The sequence below is a fragment of the Pavona decussata genome, unplaced genomic scaffold (genome assembly GCF_977016875.1).
Source record: "Pavona decussata unplaced genomic scaffold, jaPavDecu1.1 SCAFFOLD_61, whole genome shotgun sequence".
NCBI classification, from domain to species: Eukaryota; Metazoa; Cnidaria; class Anthozoa; order Scleractinia; family Agariciidae; genus Pavona; species Pavona decussata.
In genome coordinates, this window is record NW_028145482.1 from 3606326 (window position 1) to 3625867 (window position 19542).

The 19542-nt window shown below is 40.4% G+C and overlaps 2 protein-coding genes across 3 annotated transcripts; both read left to right on the forward strand.

The window, feature by feature from the left end:
* The first annotated feature begins 486 nt into the window (after positions 1–486).
* On the forward strand, positions 487–12502 carry LOC146479151 (uncharacterized). 2 transcript variants are annotated; one of them, XM_085111416.1, is made up of 10 exons: positions 487–650; positions 2914–3151; positions 4421–4546; positions 5652–5754; positions 6413–6714; positions 7874–8017; positions 8393–8498; positions 9245–9528; positions 9930–10019; positions 11457–12502. In XM_085111416.1, exons 2-10 carry the CDS (start codon positions 3106–3108, stop codon positions 11612–11614), a joined length of 1359 nt encoding a protein of 452 aa, XP_084967542.1. In that variant the 5' UTR covers positions 487–650; positions 2914–3105; the 3' UTR covers positions 11615–12502. The 2 variants fall into 2 exon arrangements, with proteins under 2 accessions (XP_084967542.1, XP_084967543.1); XM_085111417.1 differs by having other exon boundaries at positions 4424–4546.
* A 1875-nt stretch (positions 12503–14377) lies between these two features.
* On the forward strand, positions 14378–18512 carry LOC146479152 (uncharacterized). The gene has a single exon (XM_085111426.1). The coding sequence runs from the start codon at positions 16962–16964 to the stop codon at positions 18000–18002; it is 1041 nt and encodes a 346-aa protein (XP_084967552.1). The 5' UTR covers positions 14378–16961; the 3' UTR covers positions 18003–18512.
* The last annotated feature ends 1030 nt before the right edge of the window (positions 18513–19542 follow it).

The following is a 19542-nucleotide window of genomic DNA, read 5'->3' on the forward strand; positions in this document are numbered from 1 at the left end:
AGAAAAAACCGGAAGTGAATAATTTTGAACTTTTTCCTTTTGACGCTCGGGGTGCATACATCACTCGATTGCAAAAACGTTGACACCTGAAAAGTATAAACCGTGAACGATAAGACCCAATCGCTTTATGGGTATAAGTGTACTAAATTTATTTGCAAATATTCTATTCTGGTGCGACGGTTGACGACTAAAATTAGTTGCACGTGGTGAATGATGGAAACTGTCCAAGCTTTCCTAAAGTGTCCAGGTTGGCCAACAAGGGCCAATTTGAAAAAAAATACAATTCGCGATTTGCCCAAGTTCAAAGCAGGCAATGAACTTAAGCAATATTTGGTAGAAAATAATTCAGAAGAATTAGGTCAGCGCTGTATTTTTTATTGCAAAGAATTAGAATGGTAATTATTGAGTATGGAAATGAGGTTATTGTTTAAACACAACCCACAAATCCGTTGGGTCTCATCGTTCACGGTTTATCCCTTTTAGGTGTCAACGTTTTTGCAATCGAGTGGTAATAGGACTCAAGACTTTCGTTCCTATCGTCAGCGCGTTTGCATAAGATCCCCAGTGTCTTCTCGTTGAGATTTCATTTTTTCGCAGATATTTTTGCAACAAGGACTTTCATTCCTTTACGAGAAAGGAGACAGTTTCAGGTAATAACATTCGATCATTCGAGTTGGGTACTTTAAAAAAAATAATTGACTCATAATAATAAGAATTAAGCTTAATAAGCTTAAGTTATATTATTCGAATATTAACAACTGTCTGACTCATTTTAAGAGCCGCATGGAACTTACAGAAAGAATAATTAAGCTGAAAAACCGATCCGTACTAATTGTCTCCACTTTTGGAACGATCATTAAGCTTATATTTTAGTTTTGCTTTCAAAATTGCGTATAATGGTCCATTGAAATTTTTTTATTAGTTTCAGACAAATAGCAGGCTACAACTTCATAGCGGTGCACATTTGAAGATGGGGGAGGAGGGATCGTAATAATGTTAATGAATGGCTATAGTCAGCTCTAAAACTGTTTTAACTGTTTTTACACTGACTCTTTGTTCTTTTGCTTAATTTAATTATTTGCTCGGGTGGTTGTGGGGCACAATCTGGACTTCGAACGTAGTTTTGCCCTGCATGGACCTCGCGTTACGTAAATATAACTTATCTATCATGACAAACACAAACATGGATTGGAAGAGGCAGTACTGAACTCGAAAACTGAGGTTGCAACGCCTTTCAATCGGCTCAAAATTTAAACCTGCGCTCAGCACGAATTTTCAGAAGTATCGCTCTACTATTCTCTTCTGTCATCGACCGATAAAATTCGAGTTTCTCTGTCGTTGTTGTTGAATGCTTTACCAAGCGAAACAAAACTACGCCTTATCGTATCCACGAAAATGATAACCGAGGTCATAAAAAAAAAGACGTCGGTTATCTAGCTTTTGATACATGTAAGTACGACTGGGGGAGGATTGTTCGGTGAACGACATGAAAGTTCTTTCAGCTTAGCAAGTGTTCCTGGAAGAGTAGTATCATCTACATAAGAGCATTTTTTTATAAGAACGTTGAGGCTGAGATAAACTAAAATTTAAGAACATACTAAGAACATTACCCAGGCTGAGAGTCAGATAAGAACATTTATATTTTGACAAAATGTTTTTAACACGAGAAGTATAAATACGGATAAAATAACACATGTAAAAAAAGGGTGTACCACTCAGGGGGATATTGTTAGAGATCGGCACAAAATCATAGAACAATTTTTCCTGGAACAGTAACATTATATCCAAGATCACGATGCAGAGGACGATATTTTTGCTATCCTTTAAATTTATAAAATTCATGTCAAATGTCACGTATGACTGCAACGCATCACAAATGAAAAAAAGACCAAAGGTGTGGCCGAAACGTTAACAAAACATTAGAATTTGAGAGGATCAGCTATCAACTTACTAGCTCACTTAAAACATTACTATCACGTAATCTGATTGTTTTTTGTTTAATTTCGTTTCTGTTGACCAAAATATTAGCCTGCGAACGCAGACGTATTTTGCGTCGGCAAGCTACCAGAATATCGTCTGTAATATGAAGGCTAATCTTCTGAATCTCGGTGTTGTTTCATCCTTGTTGAGGTTTTGAATTAAAACTTTACAGACGGTGTTGTTAATTTCTTCAGGGGCACCCAACGACAGTGCGGAGTGCCTTTAAAGCTCTGTAGGTTTATTTCACAAGGCCGCGATATAATATTTTTATCTGTTCGGTCATTCTAGGGGAACTTGAGTCTTTTCGAAATTTTTGTTCATTTCCCGAAAACCTTATCGAATCTTAGGTCTTATTTCCTTTCCGAAAATCTTAGCTGACCTTTCTTCGGTACCGGAAACCACATTTTTATCAACCCGAAAACACAAGGCCTTAAATTTCCCATATCACGAACGTTCGAGGTAAAAATTCCCTTTAGAAAATTGTAGGGGATTAAGGGCCTTCCGAACAGATAATTTACCGAAACGATCTATTGGGTACCCCCGTTTCTTCAAAATTACGTGCAGGGTTTTGCACACCCTATGAAACTAAAGTTAATCATTTTTTTTAATGAATCTGACACCGTGTTTAAAGAAAGAGTTCATCACGATTATCATCATCATTGATCAATCCTATCCAATTTATAGCGTTCCTTTAGAAGCTGTTTCACAGGGTTTACACTGTAAAATCATTCAAGTCCAAGCAGCAACCGTGGACGATAATCTTGCTGGTATACGTTGGATCAATTGTTGATCTGATCGGCTTAACGAATACAAATGATAAGAGAAGCAGAGACCGATACAACGTAGAATTACGGTTTAAAGGTTACTATATTTACGCTGGCCAAATCATTCACCGCTGTCTCATAATTTATATTCTCTTTCTTCTCATTTCAGAAAAGAAGAGTGAACAAAATTAGATTCCACGCAACCTTTCGCGCCGTGCATGACGTCACAGCACGAGGCCATAGCTTCGAAACGATTTTTTGTCATTGATGATTTTGTATCGCAATCATTTCAGTGCACGCTCGATTTTCTGTACGAGGATTTGTGAACACGTGCAAAGGCAAAGCTTGAGCGATAGCAAGGATGAAACCATTGATTTTTCTGTGGGTAGCCCTCCAGAGCTATGCAGGTAACATTTCAGATCTATACTTTTTACAAAAGATTGCAAAAGGTTTTGATTTTGTAAGATTATTGCTAGCTCTTAATTTTTCCGCGAAAATGCAGCAGGATTCAAATTATCTTCAAGGCAAAACTTGAAAGTCTGATGCTCTTTTTCTATTTTACTACTTTTTATTCCTTGACACCTCTGCGTTTTTGTTTTCTGACTGCGGAGAAGGATTTTTTTTTTTACGCTGCGGGCTGTAAATGCAAGAGCCTTTTAAACACAAAATCAGTGACCATTGTGCAATGTCGTGTATCGCTTTAATAACTGGGAATTCGCCACTGACGCTTTTTATGAATAAAGATGTAGCAAAAGAAGTTTGTCGAATTTTGCAAAATACCGTTATTCCTTTGGCAGAAGAATAGAAATATCGAAACAAACCACTCAGTAAATTCGACAAGAACTCCTGTAATTTTCATTCAAGAGTTGTTCGCAGCGTACAAAACAAGACAGCTGAGTCAGTAAGAACCTTTTTTGTTCGACTTTTCTTTCAACGAAAGGAATCCTTGAGCCATTTTATTTTAAAAATGGTCGGCGTTTTTGATTTTCCAAACTTCATTCCTTCTTTTGGTAAAGGTGGTTTCGGTTCTCATTATATTTCTGAAAATAATTAAGCGGAGGCGTGCACGGGAATCAAAGTTACTCGAGCGTAAATTGACAGCTGTCATTTATTCTTGCATTTTCGGGAAAAACGTGAATACACCTCTCTTCAAATGCCGCCACTTTTCTCTTAGGTATTTGAAACTTGCTCATACCGTCCGACAGATGTCCTCGGTGAAAGCTGTTTACTGGAACAACTGCTAGTACCATGAAATGTGGTCCGGATACGAACGTCAAAACGTCAAACATCTTGAACATGTGTCTTGATGGTTTCGGGTTGGGTTCCATTCTGGGTCGGAAGTGTTGGTTTTTGTACGTACACGTTTACATGTTATGAATATCTATCGGTGTTCCATGTAATATACCTATGCTATTTTAATGCATCTGCTTCGTGAACACGGACTGAACCGCAGACAACGTATCTTTGATACACTTGACAAAATCTGTTTGGGCGAAAACGTGAACGTAGATCGCAGACTTAAAACCGCGCACACAAAAAACGCGGTAGCGATTCAAACAAGAAAAAGACAAAACGACACAAAAACAAAAAATAAAAGTGGCGGGGCACTCTATACATAAACTGCTCCTATTCTTAAACATTTGCTTCCAACTGAACAAAGTTATTTTTTTCTTTAGCAGTTCAAGCTCATATTCAAAGGAATATTCAAGTCAGAGTGTTCGCAAATGATTCCTTTAGTTTGGAGTACGGCGAATACCCCATATACTTAGAGGAAAGCAGTGAAGTATTCATCGAGATGAAAGGTAGAGTCATTGCTGTTTTACGGCCATTACCCTGCTAAAATCGAATTTATCGACGTGAAGGGCATTGCACACAATTTTCAAGAAGAGCAAGAAAAATATCTGTTTTACTTCTTTTAATAATTTTCAATGTTTTTTTTCTCTTCGTGATTCCCGTTCCTGTTGGATTTGAACTTTATCTCAAGTGGTACTGACAAATCTCCTGCGGTTCAAAGATACCCGGCGTAATGCGCTTTTTTTTTTTTTTCTTTTTTTTTTCACGTCTGTTAAAATGGCTTCTTTTGCCGGCAGCTTGCTTCCCAGATCGTTGGAAATTGCGACAAATGGATTTTAAAAATTTAATACCCTCGCCGCCTTATGTCCTCAGAAAAAAGTTTTCTTTGGTAAATACGGCTCGTAGGACGTACAGGCCAAAGGTATTAAAACAAAACTGAAATCAACGGTGCTTGTGACGTCTTGAAAAAAGCCAATTAGTAACAAAACTAAAAATACCACCCACGGCCCCCGCCCACTGAGTCGATCGATTAAAGTGCTTAAAGACTTCTTCTGAAGGGTGACTGATTTTGAGCTTCAATCAATAGCTTTTGATGCCTACGGACAGAGAAATCTCGTCGTTTTACTCAGTTTAGAAACTCCTCAATTCCCACAAACCAGGAAAAATACCCACGCGGGTGTTCCGCTAGAGCAAAAGATAATTTCGGTTCAAATTCCCTACCAAGCAAAGCGCAGTTCCAATTTCCTCGGAGTATACCTGAAGAGAGAAAAGGCAATGTCGAAGGTTGGAGTTGATCGTCGCAAAATCCACTGAAAAGGCAAGCAAGAAGCGTTCACAACGAAAGGACCGGGAGCGATAAGAGGCGGCTGTGTTTGTAGGCTTAAGTTGTAGTACAGGGACGAATTTCTAAGAAAAGAAAGTTGACTTTCTATATGTGCCTTTTGGCTCTGTGAGGCTCGCAAGATATTGTGGTAAAATGTACAGCCACCATCTTTTCCGTACGGTAGATTGGGCCTGATCGCGGCGCAGGTTAGAACATGGCGAATGTTTTACCACCTCGCGAAAGCATTGGTTCTTGCTATTGATCTTGTGTTTATTTGCTTTGGATTTTAGCTACAAAGGAAAGGCGTGTTGCCATTCCAAAGGAATGTTTCGTCAGTGGGTACAAACATGGGAACCATCATCCTTCGCTGGGACATGAATTGATTAAAGAACAGTAAGTCGCCAGCATCTTCGAAAGTTGTTTACTACCATAAACAGCGCTGTTTGTATGGTTTCGAGTACCCGAGACTACCCTCCCCCAAATTAGCCTGGGAATCTAAATTTTTACTTGTTTCTTTGAACAATGCTACGAACCGTTTACACGAGTATGCAAATTCGTCGGTTCGGTCTCGGAGGAGAGGGGGGGGGGGGGGGGTGGTGCCGAGTACCGTAATCCTTGCAGGCGGAACAAGTTTTTCTCACAAAGCGTTTCTCAAATTTGGACAGTCAAAATAGGGGTTTCTGTGCTAGTCTAGGAGAAAAATACGACTACTAATGACTCCGCCCTGCTTAGAATCAGATACAAACCGCAATGTTCACGGGCAGTACGTGCATGGATGCGGGGAGTTATATGCGCAGTAATGATGCGCAGTGCGGTTCGATGGAATCATCCTGACATCCTGAGCACAGCGTCAAGTTGGCTGTGAGCTCAACCCCTCGATTTTGAGAAACGTTTTGCCTTATCAAAAGAAACTTTTCTTATGAGCGTGTTCCACGTAAAAGAAGCATTTTCTTTACTAACATCAGTTTGCGCGGGTTTGATCCGTACGACACTAAATTGAAAACCTTTCCATTAAAATTACTTACTCATTTCCTCCCTTGTAATTTCACAGTTGCACGACTCGTCTACACTCCTATCATCTGCCGGCACAAAACAAGGCCGTGAGATTTCGCTTCGTCATTCGACAGTTCTTTGGCGTGTCGAACCAGTTCCTCTACTTACACTGTAAAGTGACCATTTGCAAGAGAGATGACGTTCCTCCATCCAGCGCTTTTAGGTGCGGTAGGCCAAAGCGAGAGGTGATCGAGGGACACTGCCCACATCAAAAAGAAAGGAATATTACAACTGGACCATTCACTGTGTGGCCTGAGTGGCTGAAAGCTCATCAAAAGACCAACCTGGGAGTCACAAATGGTACGTGGAGTCTTTCTTTTCCTATGACACTAATTCGAAATAGGACAAAATTGTCTGAATTTGTTTCGGAAGATTGTAAACCAAACAGCACCAACGGAAAGTAGTTTGAACGAACTTTCTTTTAAATGGATTTTCGTCAAATTAAAGGGACTATGTCGGCTGGTGTACATACGGAGTCCGGTTGAGATTAATTTGCATACAACTCGTCGCGGGATTTTTGCTTTTCCGCCATTACAAAAGCTTTCAAAAATATCGCAACAAACAGCTCCTGTTATTACTAAAAAACAAAGTTTGTAAGATGAACGTGATTCAAACAGATGAAATCAGCTTCCTGAACTCTCCGACGGAAAAAACTGGGCCAACTATTTCAAAGCGCTTCTCATCAACGCGGGCATGCGCCTGGGATGACATAGCCCCTTTAAGGCCTAATTGTATTCAAACGTTTTATTGTATAGTTCCAGAAAATACCCCAGCCCCCTCCCCACGAATTGGATTTTTTTCTAATACCCCTCTCCTACCCTGCTTTAAACTGTAATTCAGCTTCATATTTTCCTTTATTTTTTTTAGATCTCGAGTCCCCACCTTCCTGGAATTTTCAATCCTTCTGTGACTGGGGGAGGGGGAGGGTCGAGGCAACTGCAATACGACTTGTAAAGTTGGCCTAAAAACTACGTGAGATGGCTCAATCTTTGACTTGGAAATATAACATGCTTTTCGTACTTCCATTTGATAATTTCCACTGAGAAAAACAAGACTGTCACGGAGAGAGACGTGAAGCGTCCAAAGCGCGGGCGTCTGAGGCTCCCCACCCTCACTTTTCGTCTGTTTCGGAGCGCGCTTGTGTTCGATAGACCGGTGCAAAACAGAAGAGACTTTTGGCAGTTTACAGAGAACGAAATCAGCTCAATTACTTTTTTGTGAAAGCTTTCAGTAAGCTATTGGTAATCAGCAAATTTTTAAGTAGATACCATGCTTAATTCTAGTAAGACAACGTATTTACTCGATCCTCACAACGTCAAACTCAAGTTTAAAAAGTGTTAGTTGCCATCTTTTATCATCGTTACAAAATGTGTCATGCTTTCCTTGGGGAAACGTACGCGTGTTGTAATAGAATTTTCTCGTATGAAATAATCAACATGAAACAATTAATCCTTTTCAGGAGCTCAAGCAGAAGGACCAACAAGCCTGAACACACTCCGTGAAGCTCAACTGAAGATCTTCGCCAACAGCTCGTATAATCTGGAGTACGAAGAATATCCCATAAATATAGAGTCTTACAGAAAGGTCTTCATTGAGGTGAAAGGTGAGAAATGATACAAAACTTAACTAGCGGCGATTTCAGTACAATTTGAAGTCGTTTGAAACTGACAAGAAAAATAACTCTGTCTCATATGTAGTGGCCAAAATTCAGATTGGCATGCATTTCTGGAGGAAGGGAGAGAGGAGTCCACCTTATTTATGGAGACATTAATGACTGACAAACAAGTGCAATTCGGCCGACACCATCCAACCTGCTCGGCATCAGAAAACCTGATTGCCTAAGAGAGGCGTCCGCTTTACAAAGTTAACTGTACTTACTTTCTTGTTTTCTCATTTTGACAAATGCGAGACACTGTGGTTTTGTTCATGTTCCGTACTGTAATGTTTGACTCGCACCTTTTTGGTTTTTCTTGTTTAGCGACTAATTACGAACGAGTTGCCTTTCCTGAGGAATGCCATTTGAGCAAATTCAAGAATCGCAGTCACGGTCATTCTTCGATGAAACGCCCGTTGATACAAGAAAAGTAAGTGTGACTGGCAAAAGAGTGGCTTTCATTTCAATCTTGAAAGTTTAACTCCCTTCTAAACGCCCAATCCGGCTTCTAAATGACAGGTGGATGCTCCATACTTCTCTGGCCTTTGCCAGACATTATGATTACAGAGAAAGGGAAAGAGACCCCCTATTCACCCTTCTTAGTGCGCCTCTTTCCTACAAGAAGGAGAACGTAGGACTTTCCCAGCAACCTAAGCTCAAACACAAGGCGGTACTGTGCTGCTGATAGCTTGTTACTTACCTAACACCAGTTCCCTTTTGTGAACTAAGTGTAAGCACGACAAAAATGCAAGTTTCTTTTTCTCACGCTTGAGCTTACCTCACGCGTCCGCTTTTCTTATCGTTGTGTATATCTCCCACTGAAACAATTTTCCCTAAACGTTTGCTTATCACCAGGTGGAAACCACACTTCGACTTGAAGTTCCCCGATTCGTCAGTTTACGATAATATTGGTGGGGGAAGTGGGATCGATTTGCAAATCAGAAAATTATAAAAGGCTTGAACACAAGGTCATAGCTCTTTTTCGAACAACTCTTTGTAAAACAAGAAGGAGCGCCTACTATTTGTTATGATCCTTGTCTGTATTTTTGGCATAGCAAACGAGACTGAAACAAAATAATGAGAAATGAAAGTATTAAAATAAGACAGAAAATACGAAAGGGTTGGTTTAGTTATATATGTTACTGAGACTAGCTGTTTTGCTGTTCAATTTTGCAGCTGCGAGATGCAATTCGACGTGTACTATCTCAAAACACACAACAAAGCTGTGCGTTTTCGGTTCGTCATTGAACAGTTCTTTGGAGTGACGGGGCAACCCCTTTACCTGCACTGTTTAATAAGCACCTGTCAAAGAAACGACGCTCCACAACCCACTGTATTCGACTGTCACACGCATGGGCAGTACTGTCCTAACAAGAAACAAGAATACGTAACAAAAGGTCCCTTCGTGGTGTGGCCTGTGGCTTCCAAGCGCGACAGGGACAACCTGAAAATACGAAAAGGTGAGAAAAAACACGGAATTTTCAGCGAAAAGGTTTTTCTTTTGACGAGTCCTTTTTGTTCCGTTTCCGTCCTCGGAGACCCGGGGCCGATGGTTGTGTTATAGTGATGACTGGGGGCGAAATCAGTTGGAGCGAAGATACACATCCATTTCGCCCGCGACGTTCTCGTCCCATCTAGGCTAAGGGTCCAGGATGATTCTTTTTCTTCGGCCTTTGCGCCTGCACGCGGGAAACGCGCACCTCTTCTCTGTTACCCAGCTTATTAAATATGAAAGCGGGAAACATGCGAGGGCAGTTGAAACATGCTCAGGTAGTAACTCAAGCGTAGACTAGTGCCTGGCTATTGCACCCGAGGGTAAAGTTTTTGTTTAACGGTTTGAATTTGCAACTTAACTTAACAGATCCGAAACCTGAGTTCTTCCCTCCATCTGCATCCAAATCAATCGCAGAACAGGACAATGAACTCCCAGAAGCCATGGACACTAATATAGGTACGTACATCTTCCCGTAGCCTGGCAGATATGCTTTGTAAGTAACTGGTATTTATTGTGTTTTAAGGACCGTTGTTGGGACTCCTCCTTCTACTGTTGCTGCTCCTTCTTTTCCTTTTTCTTGTGGCAGGGGCGCATGCGTAAATCCACGATGAAAGCGCACTGCTAAGAAAAATTACTAAGTGTGGACCGATACCATTTTTTTCAAATTGACCCGATACGAATACGATATTTACCGAGATTTGGCATTTTTTCGATACCGATACCGATATTGTGACGTCATCATCCACGACTTTTCTGTGATGTTGTCACCTACATGCACCCTTAAAACAATCTTTACCCGCAAACATTAAGGCGGGGGTACACCTGAATGCCGTTTTGACGCCGCTTAAAATCGGTTTAATGAAAATATCTCGTTCGCGTTTCAAGCAATACAAAAACCCAATGTTCAAAACACAAATCAATGTTTTGGGGTGTTTTGTAAATTTTTTGGTGATTTTTAGTTATATTTGGGAGAATACAGTTTTTCTCAAAAGAGTAATAAAATTTGGAGAAATAAAAAAAGTTAAGAATTGATGTAGTTTAAAAATTACGATTTGAAGTTAAAAATTGATATATGGACACCCAAACAGTCCCCTACCAACCTGGTGTGCTCTGGCGTTGGGGGCAACTGTCTGCTGGTGTTCCAAAAATAATTTTCTTTCTTTTGTCCCTTCTTAAAACCTCTTAAAATTCCATTCAAATTCACGTGTACCCCCACCTTAAACAATAACAACACAGTCGTAGCAACAGTGTTCCAACTCTAATTCTGTTATAATTGCGTCAGGTTCAGTGCAACAGCACATGCACAAACGGGAAAATATTGGTTTTCGGCACTAAAACAGCCTTTAAATATTCCGGCAAGTGAGCGGTCACGTGAACAATATCGATAGGGATCCAAATAGCCGTTTAGGAGATCATGGAAATTTGTCCGTCGCCTTACTTTCTTTAAATAGGGAGCTTTAGCAACGACGACGGCGACGGCAACGAGAACTTCAAAAAAGCAACAGTCTTGATAACCAAAACAACAACTCTGCACGTGCATTACACTTTTTGGTACATTTCTTTACCGTCGCTGCACGACTACGACGTGAAATTTCCTGATGGGACGTTTTATGGAGGACGTAAACACACCACCACGAATTCTCTTTTTTTTCTAAACTTGGGTGTGGTGTCCAAAAATTCAGCTCCAGGAAATTTCACATACATTTGACATTTCAAGCGAGTTGGAATAATCGCGAGGACGTTTGAAAAAACGCGAACTCATTTTAATAGTGACGTTTTCGATGCCTTCGCTGTCGCCTTTGCTAAAGCTCCCTACTACATTCAAAGCCACAACTGCCAAGCGCTTTGATGGACCTTTCCCTTAAAACTCTCTCTCTTTTATCTTTTTTCCAGTGCGCCTCGGCCTCTCTTCACCAGCGTTTGTCGCATCTGGGTTTTTCACCCTTGGTGTAGTCGTGACGCTGATTGTTCTGTTCATTTACAAAAAAATAAAGAAGACCTACGGAGGGAAAGCAGAACAGGATGAAAGTACAAACGAGGATGTAATTTAAACCCGACGCAAAAATTGGGCGTGGATGGACGCTGAAGATATTTTAGAGTTGAGTTTTTAATTGGGTAACTAAAATGTAATTAAAACTGAATTACCTGTATTGGCTCGGGACAGAAATGCTATAAGCTAAAAAGTTGCCGTTACAATATCGCTAGGATATGACGTTTTGGGAGCTATTACTATTGTATAAGGCTAACAACACGGTAATAATTTTGTCAGTATTAGTGAGCTAAGCTATTGGGCTGAAAAACAATTATTGAGGAGCTATTGGAGCGGTTTCAATCGAGTGTCGAAAGTAATTCGCATTTCCTTTGGTTTTGCTTTATCGCACTCTATGATTGGTCGGCGAAATGCACGAAAATTTCTCCACCAATGAAAAAGAAAACCGAAACCAACCGTGACTCGCTCCCACGCTTTTTCCCGCGCTTGACGCCATTTACATGTATTTGCTTCGAGCTCTGATTGGTTCACTGCGCTGGTTACGTTTGTTGTGATTAACCGGAGTTATTACTTTGCTTTGCTTCTGCGACACTCAATTAAAAATTGCTTTTTTGCTCATGAGATTACTAAGTAGCTATTTTTACTGATTCATGCATCATTAATTAATTAATTAATTTCTTTTTCATTACTTCTTGTTATTATGGAGCAAGTAGTAACTTGGTAGTACGGTATTTTCTGCTGCTGGTGAAATCAGATAATTCATTTGTTAATTAACTTATCGCGTGATTGTTTGTATTAAGCTTTGCAACATTTGATCGACTTGACAGATTAAACGTCTTTTCCCTTATTCAGACTTTACAACAAGCTTAGTATTAATCTTCTTTGGGGCCGTCTGATTTATTTTGTAATTTTGGTGTTGACGTGAAAATAAAAGTTGCTGGACAAGAAACACTGCCGTGATTTTCAATCTGCAGTTAACAAATAAGGGGTTTTTGAGGTTGACTAGCAATAGGGTTTTTTCAGTAGAGTTAGGACTTAGAGTTAGAGTTAACGACTGTTGAAATCTTGAATTCAAGATTTTGGACTGCCAAAATCCTCAATTCAAGATTTTGGACTGCCAAAATCCTGAATTAAAGATTTTGGAAGGCCAAAATATTGAATACAAGATTTTTCTAACTCCACGCTATAACTCTATGAAGATAACTAATAGTAGCTGTCTCCGAGGTTTTTCCATTTAAAATGTTACTTTCTCTCGTTCATGATGTCGTCAATTACACAATTCACTAAGGCCAAGTAATACGGGCAACATTTTCTTGCTGCAAATGGTCGCGCAGCAAATGTTGCGTTGCACGCGCACCAAACAATCGCAACTTGCAACGTAACATTTCTAGGTTTCGTGCTAAGTTGCAAGAAAATATTACGCGTATTACTTGGCCTTAAATATTAGATTAATTTGAAAAACGAGTTCAGTGATAAATTCGATCGCCATACTGATTTTAGCTAAACTGTGAAGTTCATTGGCGGCGTGGCACAGATCTGATTTAAACTCGAGGAAATATAAAAGTTAAAAAATTACCATTTTTACAAAGAAAGGTATGGCATTCGGACAGTGGTGACCTGCTGGCCATAAATTGCTTTGTAAAATCAATATCATTTTATTAAATATATTCCCTCCAGCTTGAATCAACTCCCTGCGAAACTTTATTTTTTACCTGAATTCGTCAAAGGCAATTTGTTCATTCCTCAACTCGGATTTTCATTCAGTCGCATTAATCTTGAATTAATGTATTAGCACTGCCCTGCAAAATACATTGTTTCCTAGGCTCTCAGATAAAGGGAGCGAGAAAAATAAACTGACAACGGACAAAGAAATAAACGACAGAGATGTTGAACACCTTATGTCGTTTATACAACGTAGAAAGCCGTTATCGTAATAGTTCTGACGTCGCGTGGAAAAGAGGCAAAGAGCTCAGTATACTATAGGGCGGAAAATGGTCATGATTAGTGGAGCTCCGGTTTGGCAAAGAATAGAGCGGTGTTTGCTACTTATCTTCAGTTTTTTGGGGTTAAGAACTGATTCGGCAATGATTAGGTTACATTTACTGTTGTAAGAACAAATACGTTAGAAATGAGAGTAATCGGTCGGCGGCTGTTTCTTGTGGTGCAGTGGTCATCCATACTGGTCACACGGATCGGTTTTTTTTTCGTTCTTTTACTCTAAAGTTTAAACTGAGTTTGACTCCATGAAAGTTTACCTGATTGGGATTCCGCCGGTTAGAAAAGGGACCAGTTTAAACGCGTTTTGTTTTCGTGTGCCCGAAAAAAAAAGTTCTTCTCTTTTAAAAAACCTGTTCAATGCTGCCTCGACCTTGTTGCCGTTGATTGTTCGAAAGCCACCCTATGGTAAAAGCCTCGCCTGAAGCTTTCATTTTCCTTGTTTAATCGGTGCCTCTAGTGCTAAAAGTCGTTGTAGGCATGCTAAGCAGGCAGAACAATTCAGGGTAGCCTCAAATCGTAGATCGATTTAGGGTTTCTCGGAAGCTAAAATCCAAAATGGAGGCCAGTGTATAGATGGATGACAACCCCTCCCCTCGATCCCTCATTAAGAAGGTGAGAGCTCCCTTACATTCGCGTTCTTAAAATCGCTCATGAGGAACGGTCAGTGGCCAGCTTTCCCTAATACTGATCCCTGCTCTGTATCGAGACAGCGCTTTGCCAACTGAGACCATCAACTTTGAGAACGAGAATCGGTATGCAAAGGTAAACGCTGTATTTTCCGCCACTCCCTCCCCTCCCGTGTATTTAACGAAACAATCACGAAGATGGTCCCTACTAGTTAGTTAGCGCCTCAAAGTTTTCAGGTACGAATGTGGATAGCCTTAGCTCCCAGTGGTTCCCATTTGTGAAAAAAGGAAAAGGTTTTTGCGCTGTTTATAGACCATTTTCTACTGACCAATTCTGTACAAGCATGTACAAAATGCTGTCCAGTCCCTTGAAAATGAGCAATGAGAAATGCATCTTGTTTCAAGACAGTTATAACAACACGGCTTTCAACCAATCAAAGCGTGTGTTCAGTAACGTTTATTTTATAATTATTACCCTTCTACTCACACATCTTTGCAGCATTCTTTGTTTTTCGGCAAAATAATTTCGAGGCCATAGAGAGATTTGGAACTGATCGCGTTTGCACGGCAAACGGCGAATGTGAGACTCGCTTTTATGTTTCCTTGAAAAAAAAACAAAAAAAAACAAACAACAACAACAACAACAACAACAACAAAAAACAAAACAAAAACAAAAAACAAAAAAAAATGGTACATTGATGAGAATAGTGCAAAATAATTCTGACCCCCGAGGCTAAGGCAAAACTGCTGAATTTTACTGGGAAACTGAAAACAGCGGGCGGCAAATATAGGATAAACATGGTCACGCGGTCATTTCTGCCCTAAACGTAGTTCTTAATCTCTCTTTTATGAAAATATGCGGTAGTGCCGTGTGCTTCATGCAGCAAACTTCCTTCGCCCGATATTGATCATTTTCCCATTTGTTCCGTAACTTTTTTGGGCGGTTAGGTCAGTTGTATATTGGATGTAAAAGGCACCTGATTATTGCACTTTATTTCACTCTAAGTTTTCTTTAGTGCTCTCAGTAAATTCCTGCCTTAAAGGAACTGCTCACACCCTAACGAAACTTCACACGCACACGGAGTAATAATACGTCACTGATTGCGCCATGCGGAACATATAACGCCTGCTTGTTGTAAACAACCGGTGTATTGCAGTACTTGGTCCAATATACTGTATGAATTAATATCATTCTCACGTGGACAAAACTGAGAGCTGAATTAGCAACGGGTACGTTTTTTTGGGAGAATCCAAAAACGGACTTGTGATCTCAGATCATTCGAATCCTTGTCCTTTGATGTCCCCATGATCCGAATGATCTGAGATCACAAATCCGTTTTTTGATTCTGCCAAAAAGACGCACCCAACCATAGCAATGTGTTCTGTTAGGCGGTTAGAAGGAATTCAGTTTCCATTCCCCAAGTTAAGGCCTTCAGAGCAGGCTCGTGAAAAATCGGTGAGCGAAACCCGCGTCACGCCTTCTAGCCCTACGATCGAAGGCTCTTGGAGCGTGGATGAAACACGCAACAGTTGTTCCCGCGAACTCGGTGGTACTACACTTCAAATTTTTTTAAGCGGTCAGCAGCCTGCCATATACACCCCGACACCGTATTTTATTTTCAATGGCTTACCTAAATATGTTTCTTGGCCTGAAATGATACGAAATTCAGAATTCGGAGATATGAGGACTCATCTTGAGTGAAAAAAACAAACAAACAAAACAACAACACCAACAACAACAACAAAAAACATAAACTCAACCGTCCCCCACTTTCCCAGCAGGATTTTGACGTCAGTACAGATCCGCATAAAAAAGCTGTAAAATTCACATATTATTCGAAACAAAGAAAACAAAAAAGTTAGAAAACAAAGAAAAACTTTAGAGGTTTTCACGCCGAAGTAAATCGCCGGATGTTTTAAACGAAATAACTATTGTCTGTTTGCCATCCAACAAACGTTTGGCGAGTTAACAGTTGGATGTTAAATTGGATTCTCTCAAATCAGATTCTATCAGCTAAAAGACAAATAAGACCCCGTGGACAATGTGATAAGCTGTCGCCACTTTCTATTTACAAATCTTGCAACCCGCAAAGTTGATGACGCAAATAATGACCCTTATGTCTGAAAAACAAGTCACGAAACCCGGTAATTTTTCAACAAAAAAGGCGCAAAAAACAATTAAGATAGAGAGATCGGATGGAGATAGGTAGTTAAGCCATCGCTTCTGCTAATAAAAGACATTTCGTAATAGCAAATGGGCCATGAAATTGTTTCTCGACGTCACAAGGATGTTGTAGAAGTCGAGTGTGGTTTAAAAGTTCATGATGCGAATCAAATAAATTTGTTTGTAATCGGTTTGCGATCTTAAAGTGGAAAACCCAGGTACCAGCTGATTTGTGAATGACCTGGTACAAAAAGAAAGGTGTTCTTTGTGTACAGGCCGTGTTTGAGATTGGCATTCCAAACGGCTGGGGTGTTACACAAATCTTTGTACAACCCAAACAAGTCGCATTGTTCAATGTGGTGTAACGCTTTAGGGCCTAATGCTAATACCGGGCATGTTTGACATTCTTCCCACACAGGCGAAAATTGTATCGCCTCGCGGATTGTTATGCAAACGATTATTGTAAAGCTGGACACGACAATGACTCGCAACGAGTTGTCAATAAGTCTGCTGCTTTTTTAGTGGGAAAGCAACTGCACTAAACCGGCGATAAACAACAATAGAGAAAAGTGCCCACTTGGCCAGCTAAATCTGAGCAGCATTGATTAATCCCATTTAGTATGGGAGAGCGGACACTGCGACGTAACAACAACATCATTTTATCCGCTCAGCAACTTGACCACAACGCTAGCATGGCCCGTGATCTGAATAAGCAAGAGAGCAATCGCTTACGGCTCCACAAAGGGAACATCGACGGGCACCAGAATACGAATCTTAACTCGCTTGACTATGAGATGCGGCGACTCAAGAACGAGTTAAAAGAGATCACACATAATTCAGGGACAATAACACGGCAAACAATGCCGAGTAAAGCCGGAGTTGACACAACAAGGCTGAGAAGAAAAACGTCTAAAAGAATGGCGCCGGATAGAAACGCTAGAACCGACAAAGATTCAGTTTTATCAAGAAACGCGGGCATAGATGGAAACACCGAGCCGCAATCGCTACAAAATTTGGGCCCTCAGTCGCGACGGAAAAGTGTGTCGTTACCAACGCTACCTTCTATGAGCAGCACAGTTATTCTATCTCCTCGTCATCCACCCCAGCTAACCTCTCGGTCAGACAATCCAAAGATCGAGGAATCTGTTGAAGAATCTTTCTCCTCGCACGTTTCTTCGAAACCTAAAAAAGAGACGCGGAGAAAACACTCGCGTAGAAAATTAAGCCTTGAGGCTACAGCGTCGCCAAGTCAAACTAAGGGCAGAAGGATATCTGTTTCTGTTACAGACACAAACGGAGATACCATGTTTCAGCCAGTTTCCTCGCGAGGAACTGCAAAAGAGGATTCTGCTTCGTTTGCAAATCTTAACCTTGGCGCTGTCAAAGATAGAATTCAAACTAGACTGTCTCAGCCCGGGCCCGGGAATAATGATCAGTCGATCAACGACGATGACATTGACCCTGATATTGCACCTTACATGCACGTCCCACCAGACGGCTTACCAAGGACAGTGTTTCTTTTGCCTCCGTTGACTGATCTCCTGCAGGAGGCCAAGAATGCACGGTACATTCGGAGACCTAAAAAACCTTTGCAGGAGGCGGACATGGACGATCCGGACAGAGAGTTAGGAATCGATGAAATATTCAACCAAAAACGATAGTATTCTCCAGCTATAACACATTTACCATATAGATAGATAGCTCATCGACAATATAGATCACTTGGGAGGGTTAATTTACACCATAGTTTATCATGTTATAATGATCTTTTAATTATTGGGCTATGGTAGTGAGTTCTTAGCAACGCGCAAAGTTTAAATTAGTTCAATTCTCAGTAAAATGAGACCCTTGTGATTTACCTCATTTACAAAGAATGTCTAGAGCGGGGTTACTAAATGACTCAAAGCGTCAAGATTCAAATTTGTGACAAAATTCACTTGGAACTGAAATTTAAAAACAGACAGTAGCAGAGACAAGAGCTGTTGAAAATGGTCACACTTTGGGATTCCATACACAAACTTAAAAGTTAGAACCATGTTTATACACATGACAAAACTCAAGCTTTAACTAAACGTGGGTACAGACAAAGCCGGTCCGCCAGAAAAACCCGGTGTCAGTTGAGGCTAAACTGAGTTGTTCATTTGTCTGTAATAAAACAGCATTTAACAAGACAGCAATGTTGTGCTTCTGAGACTAATGAGATGTAAAAAGTACGCAGAAAAGAGAGGTCCACATCGGTCAGTCTGAAGCCAAAGTAATGACTCGTCGTGGAAATATAGTTTGTCACAACATTCTCTCACTCACTTGAAATTGGAGTGACAGGTTGCGAAATCTACCGCAGTGCAGAGGAGACAGTTTTCCTTTCTAAGTAAATATTGTCAAATTCTTGCCGTGACAGTTCAAAACAAGCTCTCCAAACGTCGTTTTTGAACTTCAGTAATATCAATCAAGTCATTTGTTGAAAGACGATTAGAAATTCACAGACGTTTGTGCAAATATCTCCTATTACGTAGGCCCGACTGAAAAGGAAAATGGAGCTACTTAACAAGTTTCTTAAACAAAAAGGAAGACCTCAACGAAGAATGAAAACATATTCTGTACCCACTCCCAAGGCGAAGTGACTGAACATTTTTCATGGTTGCAAAGAAAGGAAGCCCAAAGCTATCAAGCCTCAAAAAGCTACATAGCTTTGCTGAGTTAGAGCACAATTTCAGTTGAAACTAGAGCCGGCTACAACTGGAAAGTCTTTTATACTCAAGTTATCAAACAGAACTAGGTTGTACTTCTGTTAAGAACAATGCATTTTCTCTCTGAAAAACCACAAAAAGGCCAGGAAAACCACAAGTGCATTTGAAGTTCCAAGCCTGAAGTATAAATAACTGGATCAATGTGGGCGGTTTTGCCTGTCGTCATACAAAGCAATAATGAATCATAAGATAGTTATCTGCTAGCTCAATAAATTAAAGTGAAATTAGTATAAATTGTCACCATATTTTTTCCTGTACAGTGCAGCACAGACAACTTCGGTTGAAAACTTGGAGAATTATTATCTAGCAAATATCAGCATCTGTTTTCGAAAACACCGGCAGGCTTCGTCAAAGTTAATTTCTCACTGGGAGGTCAACATTATCAATCGGCAATTAACACCTCGTTGACAAAATCGTTTTTTAAATTGTGCATGAATATCAACGCCTGGTTCTG